Source organism: Camelina sativa, chromosome 11, assembly GCF_000633955.1.
Source record: "Camelina sativa cultivar DH55 chromosome 11, Cs, whole genome shotgun sequence".
Classification (NCBI taxonomy): Eukaryota; Viridiplantae; Streptophyta; class Magnoliopsida; order Brassicales; family Brassicaceae; genus Camelina; species Camelina sativa.
Genome location: NC_025695.1, coordinates 11,106,840 through 11,128,234, shown reverse-complemented (window position 1 = coordinate 11,128,234; position 21,395 = coordinate 11,106,840). Strand labels below are relative to the sequence as shown.

The 21,395-nt window shown below is 35.9% G+C and overlaps 2 protein-coding genes and 1 pseudogene across 3 annotated transcripts; 1 reads left to right on the top strand and 2 right to left on the bottom strand.

The window, feature by feature from the left end:
• Window positions 564–3,785, bottom strand: LOC104722855 (proteinaceous RNase P 3). Of its 2 annotated transcripts, none has more exons than XM_010441103.1 (6): window positions 3,688–3,785; window positions 1,929–3,000; window positions 1,489–1,590; window positions 1,221–1,399; window positions 936–1,125; window positions 564–830 (listed from the first exon to the last, which is right to left on the bottom strand). In XM_010441103.1, exons 1-6 carry the CDS (start codon window positions 3,783–3,785, stop codon window positions 735–737), a joined length of 1,737 nt encoding a protein of 578 aa, XP_010439405.1. In that variant the 3' UTR covers window positions 564–734. The 2 variants fall into 2 exon arrangements, with proteins under 2 accessions (XP_010439405.1, XP_010439407.1); XM_010441105.2 differs by having other exon boundaries at window positions 3,606–3,759.
• Window positions 8,152–8,511, top strand: LOC104722854. The gene has a single exon (XM_010441102.1). It carries the CDS (start codon window positions 8,152–8,154, stop codon window positions 8,509–8,511), a length of 360 nt encoding a protein of 119 aa, XP_010439404.1.
• LOC104722853 lies at window positions 9,746–12,111 on the bottom strand (annotated as a pseudogene).

Sequence of the window (21,395 nt, the reverse complement as noted above, 5' to 3'; positions counted from 1 at the left end):
ATTACTATTTTATATTTCACAAAATAATGATGCAAATACAACAAACAAACAATATAAAACTGTAATAATATGTCAAAAATAAAATACTATAATATTCTAAAATAATTAGTATTCAAATAGACTAATAGATTTACAAAATAATTAAAAATAAATCTTATCACAAACATTTTTTTTTAAAAAAAATATATAATATTAAATTTTATTATTATATTATAATTTTTTTAAAAATGTTGATCTGTGTGCTTTAAGCACGGGATATCTACTAGTATAAATGAAAAGAAAATTATAAAAAAAATAGTGCTAAAAGTTTTGGGACGACCAGAAATATTTGATTCAACTGTCGTTTCATGATTTTACTAAACAAAATACAATTTTTCCTTGCTTTGGGAATAATACGGAATATCATAATTTAGTCGTAGTCGGATAACTGACTAAAATTTGGGTTGTCCATTATGTAGCATTGTTATTTATTTTCAATAGTTTTAAATGTTTTATTTGATGTATTACTTCAATCATTATTTACTTTCAATAGTTTTCTTTTTATACTTGTGTTGAACTGTTGATTATTAAACCAATGTTTATTTAAAGAAGATCAAAAACCTTGTAAAACATTCTTTCTTACACCAAAAATCAAACTGGTTTGAGTTCTAAAACTAAAACAGCTCTGATTTCTAACATCTTACGGTGGAAAATTGGTGAAATGATGATGACTTGGACAAATAGAGTGAATCAATCTATACACTCTCTCTTGTAATGCAAATCCAACTTCTCAAAGATTCCTCATTGTTTAGGCAAGTTATTGGAACGTGCCATGATCCTTTCTCCGATTCCTGAATTTATATCCCAAGAAAAAAAAACATTGATTCAGGTATTGATTCAACACAAAAAAAAAGACTAAACAGAAGACACATATTTGAAATAAGATTGTGAAAAACCTGAATCACAACTGAAAAGGGAGGAGGCATTTCAAGCTTGAGAGAACCTTTCACAAAGGTAAACCGAACTTGATGTCTTTCTTTCCATTTTTGGAAAAAACTGTTACTTAATAATTCAAAAATGTGATCTCTCATCTCATCATTAGTCACAAGTAAACACTTGAGTTTAGCAGCAGCATAGAGCCAATACCTGAAATCAAAATATCATAAAAAGAAACCAATTATTGAGTAACCAAACCAAAACCATGTAGTGGGATTATAAAAGGAGATTAAGTCAGTTCATACCAATCATCATTGGAACCTGGTGGAGTCGCGTATAGGACATTGTTATTAATCCACTCTTCCACCAAATTCCGGTGATTCGGGTTATCTAAAAGCGCATTGACCCGTTTCTTGTGCAACAGAACTAGCGGCTGCTTTTTGTTACCACTTTGACTGTAAAGCTCCTTCACTACAGCTTCAAGCTGCTCTTCTTGCACCATGTGCAATTGTGTTAGTAATTCGTAGGCATGTATGCATTAAAAAAGGGAAAGAAAGAAAAAACAATGAGAACCTGTGGTAGACTGAAACCACCATCTGCAAAATTTTGTTGGTAGAGCCCAATATTTGCTCCATCTACTATAGCTTCGTAATTTCCATGCTTTTCAAGCCACTCCTGTTAAATAGTTAAAAAATGGTTGGCATTTGAATGATAAATAGATACTGTAATAATCAACATGCTTGATTAAAGTACTGAACTTTTTAGAGCTCCACCAGGAATAAAAGATATGCCTACATTACATCCAAGGAGATCTAAAAAAACATAAGCTACATTGGAGCATTCACTATTCTTTCTAGATAGTGCCTGTTATAAAGCTTTAACAAATCACATTTGGAACTATACAGAAGTTAAATATGATTCCTAGTTGATATTGATTCATGCTAAACGTGTATGCAGCGTTTAAACAGCAATGCAGAAACAAAAAAAGAGCAGTGTAATTATTTCTCTCTAACCTGAAACTCGCTGAAGTCCGCCATTGGCTCACATGAATTCATCTTCGCCTTCCTCTCCACAGCCAAAGCCACCAAAGAATCCACAAAATTTTCAGTCTCTAACTCATTTGTATCTACACAATCCAAATGTTCGTCACAGCTCAAGCATTTCCCGGTTGGACTAACACTACCTTTCTTCACAATCCATTTACCTTCCCCAACCCATCCAAGACCATGCCACCCACCCCCATTCTTCAAAACAGAGGCTCTAAGCAGCTCAATATCAGAACCAATCCCATTATCACAAACCTCACTAGCTTTCTCTCCACAGAACCATTCCTCAATAATTTTTGAAGTTTCTTCACTAACGCAGCCAACACATTCTCTTAATTTATGCAAATACTTATAAACCTTCTTTTCTCTGCCCGTTGCAGCGCTTACCTTCAGCAAAGCCGAGATCTCTGCCTCCTCCAACACAATACCTGAAGCATCCATGTGGTCTTCCACTTCATAACCCTTTTCAGCCTCCATAATCTCACAGAAACAGAGCAAAGCTGGAGAATAAGTTCTAAGACGAGGGACAGATACACCGCCAACAGCAACAATGTCTTTGACAAGCTTGAAAGCATAATCACCGTCACCTTTGGCAGCAGCTAGTCGTGCCACTGCAGTGACGCAGGACTCATTAGGACTTACCCCGGAACTAACCATACGATCAAAAATTTGGAAGCCACGGTCGATGGCAAGGGTTTGAAGAGACGGGTCACTAATGGACGCAGAGCAGAGGTAAAGAAGGCTTTGGAAGTGTTGCTGGCTGAGGCGGATGTCACCTGAAGTGATAGCTGCATCGTATAGAGCCAACGCAGCTGAGAGGTTCTTGGACTTGGAACAGGAATGAAGATTGATAAGGAGATTCTTCTCTGGATTACGGCCTCCCTTCTTCTTCTTGTTTGGTTTTGTAGGGCTTTCGTCGTGGTGGCAAGAGCGGCGTTTATCAGTACCAGCCATAGAACAGTATATGTGCAAATTAACAGGGCGGTTTCTTAATGTTACAAGCTTTGAATTAACGAATGTAAATGATGAAACCCTTACCCTGAGCCAAAAAAAATATCATAAACCTCCAAAATTAGATCGAGCAGAAACAAACCAGTTAACAACATCCCAAAAACAATCTTTTCACAGAGACTGAGGTACTATAAGGAATAAAAGCTTAAGGCCAATTCTTCAAAACAAAGATCTGATGCTTTCATTGATATCAGTTCACTCAGCCTTTCGAAAAAAACAACCAACTATTACAGGGATTAAACAAAAGGAATGTCATTTTGTATAGTTTCATCAGTTTTGCACCTGCCTGGCAAATTCAGGATCCAATTGAAGGCTGATCCAATCAAACTGTTATCGTTTATTCCCAGAACCCCAAGCAAAACATAAATTGGATCATATAGACCCACAAACAAAGTTTAAAACAGAGATTTAATCTTCGAATTAGCTCAACACCACACTAAAATTTAAAACCATGAAACTGATTCATCAGAACCTAGCGAGTAAGGAACATGCATGAATCATAAACACTCGAGACGGGTTCCAAGGCTGTGAAAACTACGATACTCTGACTAAATCCTGAACAAGTCCTGACTAATCTAGGTTAAAAGCTTCTACATTGAACAGAAACAACTAGGGGTTTATAAATCTCTGTACCTTAGAATAAAGGCAGAAACTTTAAGGTATAGAAACGAACCCAGAAGGGAAGGTCAAAGCAGTATTGGTCGAAGAAGCTAACCTGCGAGGAATGGCTTGATAGGGTAAGCGAGTTTGAGAGAGACAAGGCGGTACGGCGCTGAGCAAAGAAGAAGGCAGTGAAGGTTTTTTTAATTTCATAACTTTTCCAATTTTTTTTTTATCAACCTTATTCAATTTTTGGTTTTCTTCCAAAAATCCAAAAAAAAAATAAATAAATAAAGAAGCTATTTCAACTTATTTTCATACAAAAAAAATAATTATTTTGTATAGTTAAAAATATCAAAAAATGTATTTATTTATCCATTAAAAATTTATATGAATGTTGATTGTTGAAATGAAAACTATAACCTTAATGAATATACTACATAAGATAAATATATAAAGAAGCTACTTCAACTAATTTTAATATAAAAAAATAATGTTGTATAGTAAACAATAGACGAAAAGAAAAAGTATAGTAAACAATAAAATTCAAAAAAAAATGTATTTATTTATCCATTAAAAAAATTATATGAATGTTGATTGTTGAAAACTATAACCTTAATGAATATAGTACTTTTTTTTTTTGCGAACAGATTACAAGATTGACTCAAACGAGCCAATTAGACGGGAAGTTATTCACAAAGGTGATTGGAAGCGACTCCATTCTATCACGACGCGCCAGTTTGTCCGCTCTACCATTCTGTGATCTTGGTACCTGAACGAGAGAGAATGAAAGGAATTCACCCTTATCTTCATCAATAGCGTCCAGATATGTCTTGAAAGCAGGCCACTCGGAAGGCGAAAACACCATCTTCACCAAATCAGAACAGTCTCTGAGAAAGACGACTTTCTCGTTATCAGCACCAATCATACACCTCATTGCCCAGGTAAGGGCCTCTACCTTTGCGTGGAGCGGTGACAAGCTACGACGAGAATTAGATGCACCCATGGTAGGAGATTCTCCGTGAATATAGTACATACGATAAATATTTGGAATGTAGTCTACAATATCTTTAGAATTGGGTTAATGATTCTTTGGAAGACTTCAGATTTGGATTATAAAATTTTTGTGAAGTGATTAGGTGAAGCAATTGTTTGTATAGGGAACAAAGTCAAAAACTAGAAAATGTTAGACACCTAATTTAAGTGTTGATTGGTTCTCCCGCTACTTCCCACAAATGCTGTGTTTGTGTGTGGTAGCAGTTGCTAATGATTGGTGCCAATCACACAAACCGCTTTTAGTCATTCCCAGCCACTCGAAACCACTGAATTCCAAAAGCTGCTTCCCGCAAGCATTTGTAGTTGCGGGCGATTGCGGTTGATTTTTTTTTTTAAACAAAAAAAAAATTCAAAAAATACTAAAATATTTTTTTCTTATATCTTCAACATAACCATTGTACCCGGAAAATTAATTACAAATATGATTGAGGATATTAGAAAATAAACAATTATAAGAAAATAAGATTTCAATTAACAAAAATCCAGAAAACGTGATGTAAAACTATTGGCACATCGCACATACATTAAAAAAAATCTAAATAAATATAACATTTCATCAAAAGTTTAAGAAAATAAGATTATTTGTGAACATACTATAACAAATCACTAATGACTTTTCTCAACTCTTTCATAATTAATTTACCTTGGCCTTGTAATTCAATGTGAGGAACTTATTGAGTGTGTGAGATTTAGCAGAGAGATCTATAATTTAAAGCACATGTTTTGTCATTTATCACATTACTTGATTAAATTTTGGGTGAAAAGCCAAATGCATAAAGTAATAAGTGTTTCAATATGAAATTTATTTATTTTTGAATAATTAGGTTAGTATTTTTTAATGATTTTTAATTATAAATCAAGTTTAATAAAGTTTTTGGTGTTTTGAAATATTTATATAATTAATATTACATTTATTATTTTTTAATTGCTATTGCAACCCTTGGTCAACCAGTCGTAAAACTCCAGCAAACGCATCCATTTTAAAACGTTAAACCAGTCATTCAAAACGCTTAATAACGCTTGAAACCACAATCTCCCGCAAGCGCAACCGCAAACATTGCGTTTGAACCAGTCAGACCCTTAACATATCACATTGCTATTAGTTAATTCTATTATTAACCAAATTTCCACTTAATAAAAATTAACAATATAATTATTAAAATCTTGTATTGTCAAATCTCTTAATACTAGATTAGGCCCGCTTTAATACGTTGATATAAGAAAAACATGTGAAATTTTAAGTTGTATTCAAAATATTAATTTTATTTCATTTGATTTTTAAAAAAACCAGACTTAGAGTTTATACACTACATCTTGCAATACAGTTTCTTTGTATATTACATGGTAATAAATTAGATTTTAATTATATGCACTCAATCCCAATGAGTGACATTTACAATTTCATATAAAACAAAATGTGCATTGTATCAAATTTATATCTTACTGAATATTTTAAGAAAAATAAAAATTAATAAACATAATTCTCAAAGAAAAAAAACTGAAAACTAATTTTATCTCATATTTGAAAAGTAACAAAATATCAAATATATTTTTTTCATATTTTGTAATCTCATACTTAATAGTTTTACTACTTGTCCAACTAATTTTAAATAAAACTATACTAACATTATCATAAATTACTCAAAAATTTAAAGACGTTATTATGAAAAAAAAAATATTTGTTTATGTAAAGTGAGTATCTACAATCTTTTTTCTTTTAGGATTAATAATTGACAGTATAATTTATTTAATTATGGTATTATAGTAATTAATTGTATAATTTTTTTAATTCTTTTTCTTATATAATTAGTAATTTATAATTAGAACTAGTATTATTTTTATATACATATATGAAATATCTTTTTATATTTATTAAATTGTTTAAATTTTTTGTTTCTTATAATTTACACATACGTTAAAACAAAGTTTTTGTATAACACATGACAAAATCTTTAATTTTTAAAATTGACATGTGTCGCGATCACATGAGTTACTAACTTTGAAAACCAATGTTTATATAATAACATAATATTGAATACGCTATCAAATCATTAACCGATTGAAAAACTTAAAAAAATTATATTAATTTCTTATTTTGATTATTTTATTTTTCTTATATTATGTTAATCACTAATTTTAATACATTAAACTTTTTTATACTTCAATCACTTTTCTGTATAAAGTTCTTTTTACTATATGATTATAATATATAATACCTATAATTAAATTGTAAATATTTTCCTTATTAATTGCACATATTTTCTTATTGAAATTAGTAATTTAATATATAAATTTTCTAATAGAATTAGTGATATAATAGATTACTTTTGGTTTAATATACTTTTTTAAAATATTAGTTGTAATCTTTATAATTTTAGGATTTTTTAATTTTTCTATAATTGTTAAATAAAATTTTCTATCACACATGTCAAAATATTATCGATATACTTTGATATATGTCGCGATTATATGAATTACTAACTTTGAAAACTAAGGTTTATATAATAAGATATCAAATGTATTATTTTGTGTTTTCGTTGAATTGATTAATTACCTACTAGTTATATATACATGTGCGTGAACCACCAGGAATAATGGATAGTCGACATGTTATGCTCATATGGTCAAACAATATGAGCCGTGTTAATGGATAGTCCACATGTTATTCAACATTACATGAGCCGAGTAAGTCCTTGAACTGAAATTTTAGTTTGTTTGTTTTGCAGGTGTGTGTTCTTCACTCTTGACAAAGCTATAGCCTCCATTGATGGATGTTAAATACAATTTTTGATATTTCAGTGTGTTTTTTTTTTGTATTTTAGTTTCTTATCTTGAAGCTGCAAAGACGCCAAAGAAGGAGGCTACAACCAATGCCGATTGTAATTTGTGATCTCCTCTCTTGATTAGAAGTGTTTTGGTTTTTTATATTCCCTGAGTTCTATTTATTTTTTTTTGTCAACAAAGTATACGATCAGCTCAAACGAGCCAATTGGAAGGAAAAACGTTACATAGGTTACTAAATGCGAAAAACTGTACGAACAGAGCGCGCCAGCTTAATGATTCTTTGGAAGACTTCAGATTTGGGAGTACAAGAATTTTGTGAAGTGATAAGAGGAAACAATATGTATAGGGAACAAAGTCAAAAACTAGAAAATGTTAGACACCTAATTTAACATATCACATTGCTATTAGTTAACTTTATTATTATTAATAATTTATTAACCAAATTTTTACTTAATAAAAATTAACACTATTCATTAAAATCTTGTATTGTTAAATCTCTTAGTATATCAAATTTATAATTTTTTGTTTTCGTCGAGTTACTTAATTACCTACTAGTTAATGTTCGTGAACCACCAGGAATAATATTGGATAGTCCACACATGTGATGCTTATATGATCAAACAATATAAAATCCCCCACATATGCCTAACTACCTATAAATATAATGTACGATGATCCTCATTCTATTAACTAAACTTACTCACCCCACGAAAAATTTAGCTCCAAAAAATAAAAATAAATGGCAATGATGAAGATTCCAAACCAATACACAAAGATCGAGAAAGAAGATCCTAATGAGATAATTCACAGGAGAGCTCAGTTTCTGATCCACAAGATTCTCCAACGAGCCGATACAGAGACATTAAGACATCAACAGAAGAGAAATACTATTACTATCAAAATATCGTCGTTTAGAGTGGTCGGGATAAGAATGAAGATAGGGAAGAAGCTGAGGAAGCTAAGGAAGAGTTGTGTAATGGCGAACAAGCATGGTGATCTTATGCCACGTTTTCTCAAATCTCTTAGACGTTATTTCTTCTGTTCCTCTCCTCCTCGAGACGTCTCCGACCTTCAACCTCTCTTCGCTCTTCATGTTTAGAAAAGGAATTATTTTGTTTTAATTTCTTGTCATACATTGAATAAATTAATACTCGTATCTAGATCTATGTTAGCACTTAGCAATGGTGTTAACTATATATACATATGAACCGTGTGAGTTTTATCATTCACCGAAGAATTGTACCAGGGATCGGGATTCACATCTTATCATCTTTGAATTTGAATTAGAATCTTGATGTCCTAAACTAAGGTCATATGAAGTTCATATTATGAACCACTGGTAAATAAATAACCCATAAAACCACCGGTAGAAATAAAGTTTCCGGTGATTTATATATAATGATATGGGGTATGTATATGGAACGCATAAAATAATTAATTTGGGTAATTGTTTGACATAACATAGGTTTTTTTTTTGTTACGCAAGCACTTTTCAAACTAGGTTTGTTGAGTGGAAGTCCAGCAAACATATCATAGCATAACAACACCTCAGACGTCACGTCTACCAGACTACTACACAAAAGACAAAATTTGTTCTAGAGCTAGAAACATAAAGATATTAATGACTACATCATATACTCATGTGTTTAGAATTGAAAAGCACTTACACTGTGTTGTGTATATGTTTGTGTGAATCAAATGATGTTGTTTTATTGGTCAAGGGAGTGGAATCTATCTATATGTGACTTATATTTTAGAAATTAGTATACATGTTGGTAAAAGTATACATGTTGGTTATATATTTTAGAAATTAGTGTCTGACATATTAACGACATTAGCTTTTCGCAATGCGGAAAAGGGAAAATGGTTGTCTGAATTAGTGGACTAAGGTGTACGATTGTGTTGACCAAAAACTAAAGAGATGTGTACGATTGTGAACATCAATCCATTGAACCTCTTCCTTAAGATTAGTAATTAAAGGTCGGTGATGCTTTAATGCTTTACGAAGCATTTTAATTCCTATATCGTTGACTAATTTTATCTTTGCTTGCGTAGGGAAGTTGACTATTACAAGTTTTACATTGTAATTTATTTAGTTCGTACGATCATTAATTATATCTGACAATCACTCTTATAATTAACTCGCGTTTGTCTATTAGGTCTAACAGAACAACAGGCGATCCCCGATTGCCATCACAAATGTACAAGTTGGGATTTATTGTGTTTCTAGTGAACTGGGCTAAATTTACTGGACACAATTTGAATCAAACCAGACCAAAATTTTACATCAAAGTAGGTAAAAAAAAGGTTAATAAACTGTAAAACCAAGCTACATTGATATACTAGATAACTGTTGCATTATAATTCATGATAACTAAATTTTATCCAACCAATAGGAATACCAACAAAATAGTAACAACCAACGTTCACGGCCACGTATGTCTGCCATCCACATCCCACTGCCACTCCTACAAACAATACCGAACCTAAATTTGTTATGCCCGATTTGCTTAATAATTAATATACGCCGTTTTTCTCCTGTTGTAGCTAAATAATTGCGTGAACTATTCTGTATACAGGTTGGATTCCGTTGAGAATGATGGTGACGGCGAGAAATGGACAGAGGTCAGAGACGGCCTTAGCTACCTCAACGTCCGACGTGAAAATGTAGCTAACGTAATCACGTGACCATATCACGGCGAGGGCCTCCACGACAGAGAACACGAAGGAAGCAAAAGTCGCGGTCCATGTAGAGAACAACACCGATTTTGGATTTCCTGCTCCAAGCTCATTACTTGTTCGTACACTGTCCATGTCATAGTTTCATTTTTTTTTTATAATTTAATTTCAGTAATGTTTTTAAAAATATAAATTTGGTTGAAAATCTAGAGTTAATTTAAGTAATAAAACTATTACTAACCTTACAGCCGCATTGAACCCGACGGAGACCATGAATGACACTGCTGAAATTGACATACTACAAAAGAGAAAAAAATTAGTCAAAGGGCTCAGACCAAAAAATTGAAAATGTAATTAACTAATGGACTTACCAGATGGATAGAGAATCTAGAGAGAGTGCAGGGTCTTTGAGCAAACCGGCGAGAAGTACAAGAATTTGTGAATACCACATTTCCAAACAGATCATTACAGCGGAGCCAGCGGACAGTTTGGAGAATCTCCAAAGACCATGGAACGATCTACAACTAAAACCAGTCCACGTGTCTCTAAACCTTAGGCTAGATGTAATGTAAACCGTCTGAGCCCCAACTATGAACCACCAAGAGATAGTAAGAACATAAGCAATACCCATAAGGCCCATGTTCATTACATAAACGGTGACCCACGTCAATGATATCTGGATGAGGAGTGCGGCAGCTGAGATGTACGCGCTTGGATGAGGAGTCCATGATGAGTCCCGCGATGTACAAAGATCCCATGTACGACACTGATTTGGGTTCGCCTAAGAGGAGAAGAATCGGGTACGAGAAGGTGTATAGTACTGTCATAGGTAAGCCAACTATAGCGAGAACTATTGTTGCTCTTTGTAGATAGATCCCAAGCATATCGTACCGATGGGCACCATACGCTTGTCCACATAGTGTCTCGACCGCACTACCCATACCCAACTGTTTTTTTTTTAAAAACCAAAATTATATATATTTCATTTGACGTCACAAGTGTAGGACATATATATCAAAAGTGAAAAAGAAAAAAAATCATGTGTTCATACTTCATACCTTTATAAATGTTATGAATTGAAAAGTGAAGGATTATTCTCTTTCGTACTCCAAAATTTTAATTTTCTTTTTACACAAAATCTGTTAACCATAGTGGTTTTGGTGAGATTGTTTGGGGTTTTCTGTGTTAATGGAAGTAGGAGCTGCTGACTTCATAACATAAGTTTCGATCTTTAAGAGTATATGAGTTGTTGATTTCATTTTTATTATTACCGGCGGTTATAGTTTTAAATCTTTTAATAACTAATTAGATGATATATGTATATAGGTAGATTTTTAATACACTAGTTGTCCACCAGTAACAAAAAAAAAACTATAAAGGAATGAAGGAGTCCAAAGTAGAAGGTCCTAGTTGGAGGATGTTTTTTTTTATCATCCCATAGTGATTTTTTTTTTAATTTTAATTTGGTTTTTTTAAGAATCATTTCTATAAAATAAGCAGAAAAATCTCTCCAACATGTGTTTCTCTTGACTGGTGAGAACATTTTCCCACCTAATAATTTACTCTAACTAGTTTAACCAATTACTGTCTTAGTTCTTAAACTTGTTCCATACCTCACTAAGAATACAAACCATTAATTAACGTCAAACAAAACAATCAATATCAGTTATGTTTCTAGTCTCCACACATATGTAAAGTGACTCTAAGCGTACCATGAGGGTATATACGAGACTGAAGCTGCTATTCCCGATGGACGCGGCAGCGAGTTGGTTACTGCCGAGACGTCCGGCGAAGATACGAGCGGAAATACCCATTCCGCTGTTGAATAAATAAATGAGTATCGCCGGAAGTGCCAACCGGAAAAGTAGTTTTAACTCTATGCACGCTCCTAAATATACACGACACGCTCTCGAGCCCAACCTCCAACGGAGATTTCTTCTCCGTGTCCACCAACGACCGCCGGAGATCGACTCTCTCCACCGTCTCATTTGGCACATCCATATGCTATTATTTAGTTTATGACAAGTTTTACGAAAAAAGAGTTGTTTATTGTTACAGGGTTTCTGATATCAAATTATTTAAATTAAGAATAAAGAAGGACACGTGTTAATAGCTTGTGGAAGGACTGTTTGGGTGGTTAACGGATCATTGACGTGGTTGTTAGTGAGCTGTCACAAATGAGCTGTTACATATGAGCTAGAGCACAAGAGTCCAAGGTTTGCTTTATAAGGAGAGGCCGTTGCAGTGGTCTTCTCCATTACGAACTTTATCTAAAATAAAAACTTTGTAATCTCTCTACCTTCTCTGAATCTTTTGTAATCGGTGTTAGCTCTTCCTATCAGGAGTTGTTTCTTGTTTCTATACTCTTGTAAGTCGAGAACAGAGTCTTTGTTTATTATGAACATTGATTCTCATCTTCATTTCTAATAAACGTATTCATTTCTAATACAAGTGTGTTTACGTTATCAAAGGTATCAGAGCTAAACGACCTCGGAAGCTATGGCTGAAACACGTTCTCAAACGGCGATGAAGGAAACCGTAGCCCGTGAAGCTAGCGTGGTGGTGCGTGAGGCAGAGGAGGCAATCGGATCTCAGATCAGTAAGATGATTTCGCGCACTGACGCTCTAGAAGGGAAAATCGAAGAACAAAACGATAAGATCGATAAGAGCATCAAGGAGATGTTTGAGGCGATTCGACTCATATCCAGTTCCAAAGAGCCAACTCCAGTTGCCATGGTTCGGGATCTAAGTCCACCAACGGTGTCAACGCATATAGAGATCGGTTCTGCTTCACGGCCTCAGGAGGAAGGGGGAAAAGAAGGAGCACAAGAGTATTATGACGCCATGACCAGGATTGGTAAGATAGACTTTCCTCGTTTTGATGGGAGTGGGGTGAAAGAATGGTTGTTCAAGGTAGAAGAGTTTTTTGAGCTAGATCGAACTCCACATTCACGGAAGATTAAGATGGTTGCGGTGCATTTCGACAGTCATGCGGCTCATTGGCACCACGCACTGGTACAATCTAATCTTTACTACCATTTATTGAGAGACTGGGATGCTTATAAGATGAAGCTCAAGGAGAGGTTTGATGACGTTTTGGAAGACCCTATTGCTGAACTTAAGAAGTTACATGAGACTGATGGTATTGTGGACTATCATCAGAAGTTTGAGTTGCTCAGAACAAGGGTTAATATGTCTGAGGATTATTTGGTGAGCGCATACCTTGCAGGCTTGAGAGTGGATACTCAAATGCATGTTCGAATGTTTCAGCCTCAAACGGTACACCATTGTTTGATGTTGGGACGACTCTATGAGAAAGCTCACCCGCTGAAACCTGCAACACAGACTTGGGCACCATCTAAACAAGCCATAAGTAATACTGGAGGTAAAGGGATTCTTGGTGTGAAGAAAGAACCCTCTTCGGGTGATTATTCGGAGAAAAAAAGGGAAGACAGAGTAGATGGGTTAGGTTCCAAGAAGTTTTTGTCTAACGCAGAAATGAGTGACCGAAGGGCTAAAGGGTTGTGCTACTTCTGTGATGAGAAATATACGCCTGACCACTATCTTAAGCATAAAAGGAAGCAGTTGTTCCTCATTGAAGTGGAGGGGGAGGAAGATGAAAGTGACGAGGAGGAAGAGAGTGTTGAGTCAATGGGGGTCACCCCTCGCGTTTCAGTGAGTGCAGTGTCAGGAGTGGAAGAGTATGACACGATGAGAGTGAAAGGATTATACGGAAAGAGAATTATCTTTATGCTGGTCGACTCTGGTTCAACTCACAACTTCATGGATCCTCGTTCTGCAGAAAGACTGGGGTGTGTGATTGACTCTTCACAAATGACACGAGTTTCAGTTGCTGATGGGAGGAAACTAGAGGTTCACGGTACAGTTTACAGCTTCCAATGGAAATTTCAGAACACCACTTTCATTGCCGACTTCATGTTGATTCCGTTGGGTGGCTGTGATATGGTTCTGGGAATTCAGTGGCTGCAAACTTTAGGAGTGATCTCGTGTGAGTTTTAGAAACTGGAAATGAGTTTCAAGTATGGAACACAGAGAGTGATGTTGCACGGTATCAAACCAGGATCAGTGAGAGGTATAAAAGCAAACAAGCTTAAGAAGATAAGAGATCAAGACGCTCAAATCTCAATGATCTATGCAACGGATGAAGGTAACATGGAGAAAATGCAGTTATACAGTGTGACGGGTGAGAGTCAGGCTCTTACAGAGGATTCAAGGATTGTAGATGTGTTACAAGAGTTCGAAGATATCTTCAAAGAACCTACGACCTTACCGCCTTTTAGAAAGAACCATGACCATAAGATCCCATTAAAAGAAGGTGCAAATCCAGTTAATATAAGACCCTATCGATATGCGGTTCACCAGAAGAATGAGATTGATAAAATCGTAGGAGAGTTGTTGGAAGCTGGCACCATTCAAGGAAGTTCCAGTCCATATGCATCTCCCGTGGTCTTGGTTAAAAAGAAGGATGGAACTTGGAGGCTTTGTGTTGATTACAGAGGACTTAACGAGTTAACAATGAAAGACAGATTTCCCATTCCCCTAATTGAAGATTTGTTGGATGAGTTAGGAGGATCCAACGTATACTCTAAGATCGATTTGAGGGCAGGGTATCATCAGGTGAGGATGGACCTTATGGACGTTCATAAGACAGCTTTTAAAACCCACAGTGGACATTACGAATATTTGGTAATGCCTTTTGGCTTAACCAACGCTCCAGCAACATTCCAAAATCTGATGAATACGGTATTTAAGAAGTTTCTGCGACGTTTTGTCCTCATATTCTTCGATGACATACTGATCTATAGCGCCACTAAAGCAGAACACGCAGAACATTTGAAGGCTGTCTTTCAGTTGATGGAGGAGAATCAGTTATATGCTAAGAGGAGTAAATGCAGCTTTGCCACAGACAAAGTAGAGTACCTTGGTCATTACATAGAAGGTAAAGGAGTGTCTACTGATCCGAGCAAGGTGGAAGCAGTTGCAGACTGGCCAGTACCAGTGAACCTGAAACAGTTGAGAGGGTTCCTCGGCCTAGCGGGTTATTACAGGCGTTTCGTGCGTAATTTTGGGACTATAGCTCATCCATTGACGACATTAACAAAGAAGGATGCCTTCTTATGGTCAGGGGAAGCTCAAAAAGCTTTCGAAGAATTGAAAAAGGCACTATGTGAAGCCCCGGTACTAGCTCTTCCACGTTTCGACAAACCATTCTTGGTAGAAACTGACGCTAGCTCACAAGGGATAGGTGCTGTCTTGATGCAAGATGGACATCCATTAGCTTACATCAGCCGACACTTGAAGGGGAAACAGCTATTACTATCTATTTGTGAGAAAGAACTGCTAGCTGTGGTGTTTGCAGTTCAGAAATGGTGCCATTATCTCCTTCCTAATCACTTCATAATAAAGACGGATCAAAGGAGCCTTAAGTATCTGTTGGAACAGCGTTTGAACACACCTATACAGCAACAGTGGCTACCTAAACTTCTGGAGTTTGACTATGAAATACAATATAAGGCAGGCAAAGACAATCTGGTGGCTGATGCATTGTCCAGAGTTGAAGGGGCTGAAGTTCTTCATATGGCCATGACAGTGGTGGAATGTGACTTGATGAAAGAAATTCAGAGTCAATATGAACACGATGTAGAGGTTAGAGAGATTATTGAAGCTCTGACAGTGAATCAGGCGGCAAAAAAACACTATTCGTGGGTTCAAGGGATTCTACGTCGCAAAAGCAAGATCGTGGTCCCAGCAAAACCGGAACTACGCACATCTATCCTTTAGTGGCTGCATTGTGCTGGCAGTAGTGGTCACTCAGGAAGAGATGCGACTCTCCACCGGGTTAAGGGACTGTTTTATTGGAAAGGCATGCTGAAAGATATTCACGCATACATCCGAGCTTGTGAAGTATGTCAACGTTGCAAGTACGAGACAGTGGCGAGCCCCGGGCAATTACAACCTTTAGCAATCCCGGACACCGTGTGGACTGATCTTTCGATGGATTTTATAGACGGATTGCCGGAATCGGCTGGAAAGACTGTGATTTTGGTGGTTGTCGACAGATTGAGCAAGGCAGCCCACTTTGTACCGCTCTCACATCCGTATACTGCACTTACGGTGGCTCAGGCATTCATGGACAATGTTTTCAAACTTCATGGGTGTCCTAAGTCCATAGTAAGTGACAGAGATAAGATATTCTTGAGTACATTTTGGAAAGAGTTGTTTGCCTTGCAAGGAGTTGAGCTGAATTTTTCTAGTGCCTATCATCCACAAAGTGATGGACAGACGGAAGTGGTGAATCGCTGTTTGGAAACATATCTTCGATGCATGTGCAGTGACAGGCCGTTTGAGTGGAGTAAGTGGCTACCTTTAGCTGAATATTGGTACAATACAACTTACCACTCCTCGACACAGTTGACCCCCTTTGAAGCTGTTTATGGTCAGTCTCCTCCTGTTCATCTTCCCTACCTTCCTCGCGAGTCTAAAGTCGCGGTAGTAGCAAGAAGTTTGCAGGAACGTGAAAGTATGATCTTAATTCTTAAGTTCCATCTGCTTAGAGCTCAGCACAGGATGCAGGTCTTTGCAAATCAACACCGTACTGAGAGAAGCTTTAACATTGGGGACTACGTGTTCGTTAAGCTTCAACCATATCGCCAACAGTCGGTTGTGTTACGTAAAAATGAGAAGTTAGCTCCTAAGTACTATGGCCCGTACAAGGTGGTTGATCGTTGCGGATCTGTGGCATATAAACTAGCATTGCCTGCGAGTTCTTAGATCCATCCGGTGTTCCATGTCTCGCAGCTTAAGGCTCTGGTGGGTACGACTCTCACTTCCACTGAACTACCAACTTTGCTTAATGATGTGCTATCAAAAGAACCTGAGGTCGTTTTAGAAAGGAAAATGGTTAAGAGGCACGGATGAGCTGCTACAATGGTCTTGGTTAAGTGGTCAAATGAGGGTGAGGAAGAGGCTACTTGGGAATACTTGTTTGATCTGCAACGTCGCTTTCCTACCTTTGAACCTTGAGGACAAGGTTGTCCAGACAGGGGAGCTCTGTTACAGGGTTTCTGATATCAAATTATTTAAATTAAGAATAAAGAAGGACACGTGTTAATAGCTTGTGGAAGGACTGTTTGGGTGGTTAACGGATCATTGACGTGGTTGTTAGTGAGCTGTCACAAATGAGCTGTCACATATGAGCTAGAGCACAAGAGTCCAAGGTTTGCTTTATAAGGAGAGGCCGTTGCAGTCGTCTTCTCCATTACGAACTTTATCTAAAATAAAAACTTTGTAATCTCTCTACCTTCTCTGAATCTTTTGTAATCGGTGTTAGCTCTTCCTATCAGGAGTTGTTTCTTGTTTCTATACTCTTGTAAGTCGAGAACAGAGTCTTTATTTATTATGAACATTGATTCTCATCTTCATTTCTAATAAACGTATTCATTTCTAATAAAAGTGTGTTTACGTTATCATTTATATAAAGATCATCCATTGAGGAAATTGGGTGGAATGTGACGATCGGTTGGGTTTTAAAATATTTATAACGAAGATAAGAAATAAAGACTTTTGTGTTATAAAAATAGGGAATTTTACAACGTAACATGTCACAAATGATAGATTAGGAATACTGTAATATTCCAGTTATGTCCTTATGTAACCCTAATACACTTGTATATATACTGAGGAATTAATACAATAGAGGACAAGGGAGTTTTACCAAGTTACAACAAAGTCTTGTTAAAACATGGTTGTTTGGTTTTCTGTTCTTTTTCAAATGGAACGAACAAAATTAGAGAGCGACAAGAGAGTGTGTGGTAAGATCCAGGGACCAAGACAAAAAAAGAGACTGTAAGTTGTTTATATAAAACAATAGAATGTAGAAATTTTTTAAAAGGAATCTATCAATGCAAAGCAAAAGCACTAAACATAATATTTATACAAATAAATTGCATAGAATAAACGTGTACAATGATACTTTATGTTACTAGTTTTGGCGAGTTTCCTTCTTTTCGTCCCACATATCCAAACGTTTCTTAGCCTTTTCCACCTGGATCATTATGTAATAATAATCTTAATATTTTGACATATCCTTTGACAGTTTGACATCAAATTAAGCTTATACTGACTATATGATATAAAACAATAAGATGTAACTAAATTTCACGTAACATTACCTCTTTATCCCAATCTGTTCGGTAAGTGACGTAAAGTAGGATGAGTGTTTGTATGAGGGTGCCTCCAATCATCCCGGTCCATATTCCCTATAACCAAAGTCCAAAGTTCACATAAATGTCTTTTTATCAAACTGATGATAATAAAAAAGCATATGTTATACAGAAATATATATATGAAACCGAACCTTGGCTTGATAGTTGAAAGTGAAGCCGAGAATACAACCAACGTGATAAACTCCTGGCAAGAAATCTGCTCCCAAAAACACATTTGCAAGGTCTTGAAGATGATCGGATGGATTGATGATGATCAATGGATCGAAGATACAATAGATTGATCAAATAGAAGGTGAAGGGGTGGTTTATGCAGCGGATTGAAAGAGATGGAATGGTGAAATGATGCAGCGGATGAAAAGGGGGTTGAAATGAACTTCCAAGAGAGATGAAAATCTCTTAGACTTCAGGCTCGAATCCAACTTAGATATGACACACTAAGAAGAAAACAAGTTGAGAAGATATTACACACTCCTCATATCAAACAAGTAGAAAGAAGTTTTTGATTAAAATGTTTGATGGTTTACAAAGAAGAGATACATGGTATTTAAATAGGAGAAGGGAGGGACGAGATAGAGAAGAGAAAACCCTAGACAACCTTGCAAGTTCAAGTTCAAGCTCATGCAAGATGTCTAGGAAATGACAAAACAATAAATGCAAAGTTTGAATGAGAAAGAGATAGAAAATGGGCCAAAGCTTTGTATGGGCTTTGGACCACGACTTGGGCTGGCAAATGGGGTTAAAAATATTACTTAGGCCTCATTAAAAACCTTGTCAAGAAAACCCAATGGGACAAAACTTGACCAAGGGAAAAAGAGCACCAAAGCAACACTTTACCCTTTACCGAGCACCTTGAGCTGTGAGCATGGTGAAAGTGGTTTGAGCCACGTCTTCTAGCTTCTTGTCCAGCTCCTTGAGTAGTCCACTAATGTCTTGGTTGAACCTCTTGGACCGTGACCTTGTTATAGGACCCGCCGGGACGATTAGTGCTTCTTCCGCTGCTTCCGCTGGTACAAGCTGTTCTTCCGGTGCTTCCTCTGGTTTAAGCTGGTCCTCCGATGCTTCCTCAGGTTCAAGCTGCTCCTCAGGTCCTTCTGGTTTGGTTGAGCCGTCCATGGTTTCATCATCCTCTCCCACTTAAAAAGGATTTGACCTCAAATCCGAATTATCTGCACAAGAAGGAAAAAGATCAGAAACGTTGAAACTGCCACTAACTTTGTACTTACCTTGGAGGTTGAGTTGGTAGGCATCGTTGTTGATTTGTTTGAGCATTGTGAACGGTCCATCGATATTTGGCATTAATTTTGACTCCTTTTCAGCTGGTAATTGTTTACTCTTCAAATGTACCATTAGTTGTTCTCCAACCTCAAAGATCATCCTAAAACAACCATTGGATTTAAGATCATGCATCAAAAGATCTCCAATCCCGCTTCTCGCAAAGATTTTGTACCTGCAAAGTTGTCAATACCTTTGGCAAAGATCAAGTGTGTCATTATAGTCATGGTAAAAATCTGAGCTTGGTACAAATCGCTATTCTTGTTTCGTTCTGAATTTTCTATAAATAAACCTAACCCTTTCCCAAGATTTTCTGAATGTAACAAACTGATAATCAAAGCTCTAGAATCTTGAGAAAAAGATTGGGTTAAGGAAGTACTTAGCTGAATAATGCCTTGGGTATGATCAATGCTCATCATGATTAATGGAAGTGGATCTGGGGGTTCTTCTTGGATCAGTATGAAACTGCTAACATCTTGGTGTTCATCTTGATCCAAATCAGGTGGTTTGAATCGTTTATCTCCTACTTTCTTTTCAGTTTTGATTATGCGCTTCTTGACCACTCTAAAATCTGTATTTGGCTCTTTTGACAAAGACACGTGAATCATATTTGTGTACTTTTGGATAAAAGTATCATTGAGAATAAAAATACGTATCTTATGATAGTTTGGTATGAGCACAAGTGTTGCATCAGGTGGTTCATCTTTGAGCGTCGAGAAAGCTTTGACTACTTTTCCATGTTCCAAGTTTATTGGTTTATCTTGTAAGAACACAAGATCTCCTACATCAAAACGAAACAGTTTAGGAACATAGAAAAAAATCAAACAGACATTCATGTAACTGTAATCAAAATAGAGTTTAAGAATGGAGCATCCTTGAGCGATTGAATTTGTTTCATTAAGATACTTCCAGCTTCTAACTCCAAAATGATAAATCATTTGATGACATATATTTTGTGGTTTCTCCTTGATTTGAACAGAACATCTTTCTTCTCCAAAGTAATTTTGCTTCTTCAGGTAACCTGTTCCTTTCTTAGCAATCATGGAAAAGAGCAAGTGCATTATACTTGAAATAGAAAAATCAAAAACATGATCTTTCACAGTTGGTTTGCAAAGCTCAATGAACAGTTTAAACTCACAGAACTCTTTTTCAAGGAAATATCTCATTTTAGAAAAAGGTTTAACCATTACATGCTCAGTTTTAGTTCTAAATGGCTCAATCACAATGCTACTCAAAGAAACTCTCAAAGAAGAGTTAAATTCAAGAAACTTTTCAAATGACAAACCTTTTGGCTTAAAGAACTCTTTAAAAACAGATGTTTCAAAACTTGGAATCATTTTGTCAAAAACAGATTTTGAAACACAAAATTCTTTCACATTTTGTAAACCAAAACTTTTTTCATCTTGAGCAGAAATCAAAACAAAAAAATTAGGCTTTGTCCTAACCGAATCAATTTCCTTACAGTACTTTCTTGGGTAGTCACAAAGATATGGTATAGGAACTGGGTTTGGCACAATGCTGATCTGCTCCAAATCACTAATCAATGGAAAACTAATTTGTTTTGTTTCTAGTGACTCTTCTTCTTGAACCTGTAAAAATGAAATTATACTACTCGGTTGCTCCGGTTCAAAATGGGTTAGTTTTTCAAGCACAAAATCAGATTGGATAAAAGAAAGATCACACTTAGCTTGAGATAGAGTCATAGGTCCAGTTGGTATAACAACATCATCCTCAGAAATGAACTATCTCTTNGATCTTTCACAGTTGGTTTGCAAAGCTCAATGAA